Here is a 10,347-nt window from a genome sequence, read left to right on the forward strand (position 1 = left end):
TATTCCTCCAGTGCCCTCATTCACACAATAGCAGCCTTTCAAGTGTCAAGACAGCCTGTGATATAAAATACCTGCAACAAAATGTTCCACCCAAGACTGGCACCAAATGGCTTGGGGGAGAAAACTGTTACAGTGCAACTCCCAAGCAAGACGAGGGAACAGCTGAGAGAACTAAGGAGTGCTGTTCCACGAGTTGACTGAGAGTCACCTCATTTCACATCAGGAAATCAGAATACATGTCAACGCCATTTAAAAGTCCCTTTCCATTCTTTTCAAGTAATGCCACATCTGTGCAAAACTGTTGACTCTATTGAGAACCAATTCTGCTGTGCAGTGCCATGAAATGCATACAGTTCAAAAACAAACATAAAGCTCTGTTTTGGCACCTTTAACAGTGTAAGATTTTGGGCCCTAATTGAAATGAGGCAAACAGTAAAGTCACTCACTGTGCAAAGTGAATCATGCGTGACTCAAAGCCATTATGTGGCTTATGAGAGCGTTAAGCTGATCCACCGATGTTTCAGCTTAGGATCTTGCTCACACTATTAAATTAGCCAATAGATTTTACCTCGTTATTAAATCAGATGAGTTAGACATTAGGCTGTGCCATTTGCCCGCCATTTAAATTAGGACCCTTTGGCTTAGACTTGTATGGGAGAACCTCTCACCATGAGGGCCCTTTTTGAAAAACAATTGCATTCTTCACAACAATGTAACATAGCGAGTAATGTTGAGTCACTGCACATTGACACGGTGTGCTTTCTCCGCGCTAGGGTCAGGGTTATCTGCGTTCACAAAAACAATGTGCTGTTGTTGCTCAATGACACTCGAAATGTTACAATGTAACAAGAGCGCATCCATGAAGAAGAAGAAGAAGAATTTAAGAGTGACATTTCTTGATAGGAAAGATTTTTTTAAAGAACCAGTTCGAAACAAGTGGTCTCCAAAATGAACTACAATGGATTAGTGTCATCATATCTAAAAACATGGAACCTCCCTAATCTTAATGGGATTATTTTTGTAAATTTGAGTAAACATATGGATGCATCTCTCCACACTCTTGGATAGTGTGTGTCCAGATGGAGATTTGTTGGGCATGGCCCCAAAGTTAAGAAATCAGGCCAAGCTACCAGGAGATTTGGCCCCTCAGCTCAGATCTGCACTGAGGTTCCTTATTTTTGCGTCCAAAATGTCATTTTGTACAAACAACTTATCAACACTTATCAACACAAAAAGACATCTTGTGATACCTTGTTGCAGATTTGGTTTAGCCTTGGTTGAATAGGCTGCACATGCTACATCTATAGAGTGCTGCTGCATATCTGTATCAAGGACTCACAAAAATGATTGTTGTAGTGCGCCCATCAGCTCCATCATATAATACCAACAGAAACATAGCTAGCTCAGCTGGTTCCATGGCTACTTACATGGTTCCACAGTTACCCACCAGTGGACCCATCTTAAACAAAAAACACTCATACAACATTATTTCACTGTACTGTGCAGTTCCACTGTAGTAGCACTGGTCTCACTGGTCAACTGGGTAATTAACAGCATCAGTGTCCAGATTCGCACTCAGTCCTCTGCCTTCAGCGGAGCCACAGGGTTGAAGTGCGGCCGCTGTCTCCGCAGCTGCAGTTTCCCGTGGCTGGCCTCAAAGTCCTTCTTGGTTCCGTTGAGGACGTCCAGGCTGCCGGTCCGGATGTCGTAGCCGTAGGCCGTCAGGTTCTGGATGCGGTGGCTGACGATCTGCGTGGTGAGCTCCAAGACGGTGGGCGTCTCCACGATCTGCTCCTGGCTCGCGCCGGCCGAGCGCAGGCCCTGGAGCCGCTCGGCGAGCACGGCCACGGAGTAGTAGAGCAGCGCCGGGCACTTGAGCACCATCTCCAGCAGCTGGGCCTGCGAGCAGCCCATGGCCTCGCGCGAGTAGTCCAGCGTGAGGCGCATGCTGGCGGGGTTCAGCTCCGTCACGAAGCCCCTCAGCTTGGCCAGCAGCTGGAGGAGCTGGGCGCTGCTGAAGCCCTGGTCGCGCAGGAACAGCAGGTTGTCCCGCAGGGCCTCGGGCGACTTGAGCAGCACGTAGGGGTTCTGGCTGAGCAGCTTCTGCAGCCAGATTTTCATGTTGTCCTCCTGGCCGCCCAGGCTGAGGTAGGCCTCCTGCAGCGTCTGCACCATGCGCCGGTTGTCCTGCACGGGCCGGCTGAAGCTCTGCGGCGCGCCGGCCATCAGCTTGCTGATGATGCGCTTGTTGAGCCGCAGGCTCTGGAAGAACAGGATGTTCTCGCGCTGGTTGTTGTGGTGACAGGCCGACGTGAAGAAGGAGGCCGGGAACTTCTCGATGATGCCCACCAGGTCGCGGTTGTTGGGGCAGACGGAGGCCCACAGCTCCCTCTGGGCGTGCATCTGATCCGGGCTGCACAGCACCGCCTCGGGGTGCTGCTCCAGGATGCGGGCGATCGCCGGGCCCTCGGCGCCCAGGCCGCGCAGGAGCGACTCCGCTTCGCTCACGTACGCCGGGTTCTGGTGGAGCACCCAGCCCTTCAGCTTGCGCACTTTGCGGATGTCCACGGACAGGTTGTAGAGGGCGTCCACCGTCTGCTGGTTCTCCTTCTGCGTGAGGCTGGAACAGGGCCTGGCCGCGAGAGGAGGAATCATCTGTCCCCGCAGGCAATGGAAGCACGAAGCTGCAATGAGTCGCAACATGTTGTCACACTCACACAATGGCTGTTGCCTAGGAAATGGACATACACATATAAACAAACACTATTTTAGTAACAAGTTATGATAATACCCAGAGATCAGAAACGGTTCAAAGACCGCAAGCGAAAATTGGAAACAAACACAAATTGTGGATGAACGTAAACGATAACGGGAACAAAACCAATTTCCAGAGATAACCGGTTAATAACGGTATTTATCGTTCCAATGATAACCTTTGTTTGAATATTATTAAAAAGTCCATAGGCTTGGAAAGTCACTTGCCATACTGTGTTTCCCAGTCCCCTTACAGGATGTAAAATAGGCCAGAGCTACTAGTTGATACAAAGAGCACTGGAACAGAAACGAAAAACAACATTTTTGCTCAGTTTTTCAGTCCCTGAAAATACCAATCTCACTTTTAAAACATGCCAATGGTCAATGAATACATGTTCAGATTTCAAAGTCTTTCAAATATGTCCTTTGAACACAAAAGTAAGGAGACATGGGCTACCAACAGCAGCAGAAAGATAAGTGTGAAAACTAAATATCCGATTTTTCATAGACAACATTGTTACGTATAAAGGATACATATTTGCAATGATATGTGATTAGGGGATACACTGTAACACTACACTGTTAGCATTAGCGGATAGCATTTGCACATTTGATTCAGTTTAACTAGGTTATAATAAATGTGTCAACGAAGTGCACATAGCGATTTCATCACGATGAACACGTAAGGTGCAAATCCTAAAACACCACATAAATAATATGGCTAGGTGAAACATTACCTTCAAAGATTAGCGGTCAACTTTGTGTCATATTATGAAACCTGCAAGATGGTCTTCTTCTCTCGAATTGAATTATTGGCAAATGTCTTACCCTACTCTCTACTGCCCTCACGAGTATTGGAGTGAACATGAACAGATCGAATCAGAATAGAAGTTGGGAGGAAAGTATCATAAAAGAAAGGCATCTGATACTTCTTTTGAAAGAAACCTAACAGCATGAAAACAAATTGAGCAACTATTTTATCTGCATGTTGAACAACAGATGTGCTTCCAGAGGATCAGGGCCTTGGCTTCAGAATCCATCCATCTAATCCATCTGGTAATACTTTCATATGAGCAAACACACAGATACACATTTTAAATGTGTGTCTGTGTCTAAAAGAAATTTATTGATCTGACATCTGTTTTCTATGCATTACCTGAGCTTGACTGTTTCTTATCGGCTTTCCCACACCCAGTGTGCATGTGTGTGTGTGTGTGTGTGTGTGTGTGTGTGTGTGTGTGTGTGTGTGTGTACACACGCTTGCACTGGCAACATTTAGTGTAATTGCAATTTGCAATACTTCGCCAAATGTGCTTTGTGATCCAACCAGACAGACCATGTGCAAATGGCTGTGAGCGCAGTGATCAGTGTGGGTTGTAACTAGTTTAGTATGAGGTGGAAAGTGGCCCCTGAGTGGGAGCATATTGGCAGCTTTGGCTCCCATCTTGCCTCCTTAAAGCTGCTCACACACACAGCCACCTGTCTCTTCACCCCGCACTCTCTCACCACAGTACTGCACTAAAATTGAGATGAACTTCTGTTTTTGTTAAAATTGTGGTTGGTAAACCTCAGTTTCCTGTTGAGCACAAGCATCAGATGAATGCTTCAGTTGTACCAAAAGGTAGAGACACATGGTGCCTGATTCAGCGTTTATATGTCCTCCCTCGCTCCTCTGGCCTCGATCCTCACTGATCTACATAAAGAATGATGGGGCGGCAACAATGGGATAGTCTATCCCTTCTTCTATCTTTCTTTATGTAGATCAGTGAGGATCGAGGCCCGAGGAGCGAGGGAGGACGTATAAACGCTGAATGAGAGGCACCCACAGTGTAGGCTAAGCTTCTTAAAACCGTTGGTAGCTCTAGGGGGCACTGCTGTGTGCCACTGTTCAGTTTCAAATCGATATAAAAACTATCTATCTGGCACCTCTTCCCTACATACTGTATGCCAGCCTATGCGTGCAGCGCTGCATAAAATAAGGAGAGCAGGATGTTCGGTGACTGCAGCACACCTTTCGGTAAAGCTCTCATCTTCAGGTGTTTTTTAAGAGTGATGACAATGACTATAGAAAACTCTGCTACCTGACAAAAACAGAAGTGTGTCGCTATACGTTAGTGCACCAGTCCATTGGTTTGGCCAAAGACCTTCCTCAAACCTCACAGCCCACTTCACTGCACCGCTGTTTCAGTTCCATTTATGTGTTCAGAATGCTGAATACACACTTTCAGAGTAGAACTGTGCTGAGGACAGTGTGTGCCCTGTGTGACAGTAATGTTGTTTAGGTTGAATTTGGACAGTCAAATTATGTGCTGTATTTACACTGTACAGTGCATCTAGTGTTGTGGGAGAGTGGATGGACCGGGTGTGGGGTGGCTATCAGGCTGTTGTCTCATTGAGTTATTATGGTCAATTACTTCTCTTTAGGTCATTTGATTCTTATCCCAGTCAATGAATTGCAATTGGTCAAATTAAGTCTTTAAGGCACAGAAAAGTGTCTGAAAAGTGTGCTATGTTCCCAGAGAGAGTTTCTCTTGCCAGAGCCCATCAGAACTCTATGTTAACCACAGATGAGAAAGTGCGTGCTTGGTCCTCTTAAAGAATGAACTTATCTCCAATTAACACAATTACACAGTGAGTTTGGACAGAATGTGTTGCTCTCCTCCAATCGTACGCCTCCAAGGTCTTGTTATTCACAGAGTGAGGATGATTTGAGTCTAGCACAGCTTTGGCCATCATACAACAAAAATGATGGACTCCAAAAAATTTTCTAGTCCAAGTGTATTACGACCATGACCCTAAGTGTGTATTTCACGGTGGGGTTCATCTTGTTTCCCATTCAAAGTCAGAGAGAGAGAGAGCGAGAGAGAGAAGGGTCAGCAGTGAGATGAAGGCATTTCAAACATATCATTCCCATGATGCACTTCTTGCTGTGGGATTTGAAAAATTGAGGTAGGGTTGGGGAGAATTTTGCATTCCGTTGTTCTTTATTCCTCCAGAGATGACTGCACACATGTGCTGGCAGAGCTTTGCTTTGGCTTCAAAAACAGCACCAACCCACTGAAATCCACATCAAGACTGCAACAGCACAAAGAAAAGAAACCAAAGCCTTGATGAAAACACGGTCTTGTTCTATGTGTGTATTGTGATTGCTTACCTGTAAAATATTCTGGGACAAGAGTGAATGTTTGACCACAAGTGTGAAGGGAGTGGTACAGTTGCGTTACGCCCTTATCAACATTTTATGTTCTTCTTCCTGGTACTTTTGGACTATGGTTTGCCCCAGCGTACTCGTGACATTTAAGAAGGATGTTTACTTGGCCTGCACCTTAGTAAACTTACCTAGTCAGATGGAATGAAGCATGGCCTCTGACGTTGTCACATACATAACATTGTTTGCATGTTTAGCGTAGGAGAAACACTATTTAGAGCTATTTTTTTTAACAGGAAATACATTCCCATTGTACAAGCAAACTGTTCCTCAAGTCTTCTGTGTCTTAGATTTGCCATACAGTGCACAAACACAAAGTTTTTTTGCTCCCAGATGGGACAAGATTAGGACCTACAGTTTCACAGGAACTGTAACACAAAGACATTCTAGGCTGATGAGTTACACCAGTGATACTTCTGGCTTGCACAATGAGAAAGTTTGTGGCCATGTGATTGTGCACTTTCAAACACACACACACACACACACACACACACACACACACACACACACACACACAGGCAAACATTCTCTGCTACTCACAGACACATTTCCACTGAGTAGATCATTCTATTAGAAGCACGCACGCACGCACGCACACGCACACACACACACACACACACACACACACACACTCACAAGCCACTTATTTCAGCACTGTTGGCAAGGAAACTAGTCAAACCACGCAGTTTCACAGCACCACAGCACAGTCACATGCATATCATGACTGTTACTTTCTGTATTTGTTTGGATTCTCCCAGAGATTAAACTTTTTCTGCATATTTCCTTCCTCTGCAGAAAGAAGAAGAAAAAAAAGTATTCCCCCATATCCCTGCCGGCTCTCACTGTAAGAGTGGAATTTGTATCTGAGAGCCGGAGAAGGTATAAGCGAAAGTGCACAGGAGGGTGAGAAAGGGGGCGGACCCGCAGTGCCGGCCCATCCAGAAACAGGTTAGTGTCAGACGACGGCAGCGCGAGCGGAGCACACACACACACACAGCCGCAGTATGCAATAGAGCCTCCAGGAAGAAGTGCTGCTGCTGCTCCACTGGCACGGGAACAGGCATGGACACACTCAGGGACCTGGCGCCTCTGTTGGCCCTGCTCCTCCTCGGTTCCGCCCGCTGTGCCGAGGAGCTGGAGCCGGTCCTCAAGGCCGTGGGCGACTCCATGGAGATGGGCTTCTGCTTCGGAGTGGACTACATCGTGGGCTACAAGTTGGTGGGCGAGGAGCGGCAACTGGTGGGGAACTCCTCCAGCGAGTCGCCCGGGGGACTGCTGAACGGACGGGTGACAGTCACCAACCACGTGGCCTCCCTCCTGGGTTTGGAGATCTCCAACCTGACGCTGGCCGACTCCGGGGTCTTCATGAGGGAGTGCTGGCGGGACCACCAGCTGATGAACCTGCAGAAGTTCTACCTGTACGTGTGCGGCCAGGAGGGCGACACTCAAGAGATCTTTGTGGCCCCAGACGGAGGGGCAGATTTGGCCTGCAACACCAGCAGCACCGGACTTCCGGGCTCCAGCATACGGTGGTACCGTGAAGTTTACCCCAAATACAAGGCCACGCTGTTCCTGGACACAGAGCAGTCGCTGAGCCCTGTCCAGCCGGAGCTCAAGGACCAGGTCCAGGTGATAGACGGGGGCGCGAGCCTCCACATCCCGCCTGAGGTCATGAAGGAGAGCCGCAACTTCCATTGCCTGGTGCTCCGCAGCGGTCAGTGCTTGGCCTTCCGGAACATGGAGCTGGACGAGGAGCCCGACGTGAAGACCGTCTTCCGCTCGGCGGGGGAGAGGGTGCAGCTGCCCTGCCCCACGAAGCACCCCGAGCAGAAGAAGAGGTTCTGGGAGACGCCGTTCGGGGTCGTGGACTCCAGCACCCCGGTGGAGACGCCGGAGGGCACTCATCTCAGCGTGCAGGAGGGGAACACGCCAGGGGAGTACTCGCTGCTCATATCCGAACTCAATGAGAATTCCGCGGGGGATTACAAATGCTTCTCTCCCTTGCTGGTGGCAGATTACGCCGTGACGGTTTGCCCACAGCACGAAACCGCTGAGGTGGAGTATTTGGAGGGGGGCGAGGTGGTGCTGGAATGTATGCCGCAGGAGGGGCCGTTCAGTGTCCAGTGGTATCGACAGAATGGGCTTCACGAGGAGACCTTGTTGTCGGACTCGGGCGATCCATCCATCGAAATCCCTGAGGACCTGCAGGAGAGGGCCAAAGTGTCGGAGGAAACCTTCACACTCACAATTTCCCACCTCACCCCTGAGGATGAAAGGACATACTGGTGCGTTCTTCTGGAAGATATAGTGTTTCCGGACGAAGACTACACTGACGGTGAGGGCAGTGAGGATGTTGCTGAACTTGATGCTGAACTTGATGCTGAACTTGATGCTGATGACAACATTGCTGGAGAATCTGGTGAGTTGGACAACGCGTGGGAAGAGGAGGATAAATGCCTCTCAAGGCGAGTGATTCGCTTGGTATACAAGGCCTCTGACCAGGGTGGCTCTGACCAGGGCTCCGGCAGGGATGGGTCTGGCCAGGACAGGCAAGCGCCTGATCCTGGTCCTGATCCTAATCAGCCCGGTCCAGAACCAGAGCCAGAGGCCACCACCAACCCACTTGTGTTCGGCGTTGCAGGAGGAGTCATTGGCTTGATTGTTGTGGGGGCTATCATTGCGATAGTGTTTAAAATGCGTGCAAAGAAGAATTCTGAGCAGCCTGGGAAAGTGAAATGTTCAATACAAGACGGGGAGGTCGCTGGGCTTGCGCCAGAGAAGAACAGACCTTGACTGTAAAGATACATTCAGATTTTTTTTGTTTTGTTTTCAGCACTGTTTGCACTGCTTAAGGGCCAAAGTACAGCACAGGACAACCTGTATACGTTTCACTTTGCCCATGAACCTATCAACTGCAAATCGTTTCTGGGAGACAAACAACAGTGTTGGAATGAGGAAAGAATGATGGCTAACCGGAGAGACTCTCAGAGAGGTATACACTCATGACAATGTTGTGAGAAACCTAAAACTAAAACAAAATCGAAGCCACATATAAACAAACCAATCGTTTAATGCCATTTTCCCACGCTGTGTTTATTCATCTTTTATGTTTAGAAGCTATCTGGGGCATAGACGGTATCCGAGAGAGATTTGAACTCCAGTCAAACACGGCATGTAAAGGATAATATGAAAGTAATGAGAAACAGCTCCTGGCTTTTTGCCACACCGCCTCCGAGAGTGATGACTGAACCAGCTGGATTTTCTTCACTGTCAAATCTTTGATTCATGCTTGTAAAGGGTGGTGTTCATACATAAAGACAAATAAAAGATCCTTCTTGAGAATGTTATTTTTCTCTTACAGTCTGCTGTAAATAATGTTATCATCAATAATGCTAACAGGGGTGTTAAAAGTAGAAGTGTTAATTAATACAGAGTTAGAGTTGCTGTTGTTCTCTCTCCATAGTAGTAGTGAAACCTGAGGTAATCGAGGTTCAGCTGATAACGCGTTGATATGGTGTGCTACTTTATTTGCACAGTTAAAGCAGTGACGGAATGAGGCACTGTGCTCGGCCAACTGTGAACTGCTATCAACTGTGCTTAAACACTGAGCTGAATTGAACCCTGAGGCAACTTTATGCCCATCCCCAGTCTCCACTCTCCCCCCCAACTGAACTGCCCCTATCGCTGATCTGCAGAGAGACTGAGCATGACCAGAACACCAGCATTTAAACATCCCTTCTCATGACTCACGATGCACTTGGACCGAACCATGAGAGTGGCCCCTGGAAGGGTGTCACTTCCTTCACTTTGCCCTTGCGTTCATAACCCTTCAATATAGAACTGGTGAACAATATTTACAGTTCAGCTGTCTCCCTGGTGATTTGGTAGAGCGGCGGTATGTACCAAACCCATTATTCTGAGCAGTCTGGCTGTCTTGAAGGCGTGGCAGTCCATCCATGCGCTGGGGAGAGAAAAGAGGAATGAATTGAGCAAGAGATGGTTAGAGGAGAGTTGAGGAGTGGGATATGCACATCTGCACGTGGTGGTCTGGATTGGACGTGTTTGTGCCTGTGTCTTGACTAGAAACAGTTGTGACGTACTCTGCGGGCAGATAAAGTTTAGACGAAGTCTTATAGCAGGTTTAGATCTTTTCGTGTTGAGACAGGGGGACAGATGAACGAGGGAGCATGTGGGAAGGGAAGGGTGAGGGAGAGCTCCACTCGCTGGTATTTGGAGAGCAACTCAGAGCCCTGATGGGCCAAATTATGCACGAAAAACAGTCCCTCTGTGCCGTGTGAGAGAGGAGCACTGACAGACGCAGAAATTGCCCCAACTTCACAAATTCGCCTCAGCCACAGGAGAGCTCGGCTCAGCAGATATGTGGG

The 10,347-nt window shown here is 48.1% G+C and overlaps 2 protein-coding genes across 3 annotated transcripts; one reads left to right on the plus strand and one right to left on the minus strand.

Moving 5' to 3' along the window:
- Positions 1-1,023: 1,023 nt before the first annotated feature.
- On the minus strand, positions 1,024-3,582 carry mterf2 (mitochondrial transcription termination factor 2). Of its 2 annotated transcripts, none has more exons than XM_062547933.1 (2): positions 3,492-3,582; positions 1,024-2,731 (listed from the first exon to the last, which is right to left on the minus strand). In XM_062547933.1, exon 2 carries the CDS (start codon positions 2,701-2,703, stop codon positions 1,576-1,578), a length of 1,128 nt encoding a protein of 375 aa, XP_062403917.1. In that variant the 5' UTR covers positions 2,704-2,731; positions 3,492-3,582; the 3' UTR covers positions 1,024-1,575. The 2 variants fall into 2 exon arrangements, with proteins under 2 accessions (XP_062403917.1, XP_062403918.1); XM_062547934.1 differs by having other exon boundaries at positions 1,024-2,684; positions 3,492-3,569.
- A 3,228-nt stretch (positions 3,583-6,810) lies between these two features.
- On the plus strand, positions 6,811-9,309 carry LOC134094518 (uncharacterized). Its single transcript, XM_062548061.1, has 2 exons — positions 6,811-8,954; positions 9,077-9,309. Exon 1 carries the CDS (start codon positions 7,025-7,027, stop codon positions 8,753-8,755), a length of 1,731 nt encoding a protein of 576 aa, XP_062404045.1. The 5' UTR covers positions 6,811-7,024; the 3' UTR covers positions 8,756-8,954; positions 9,077-9,309.
- Positions 9,310-10,347: the final 1,038 nt, after the last annotated feature.

This window comes from Sardina pilchardus, chromosome 10 (assembly GCF_963854185.1).
Source record: "Sardina pilchardus chromosome 10, fSarPil1.1, whole genome shotgun sequence".
NCBI classification, from domain to species: Eukaryota; Metazoa; Chordata; class Actinopteri; order Clupeiformes; family Clupeidae; genus Sardina; species Sardina pilchardus.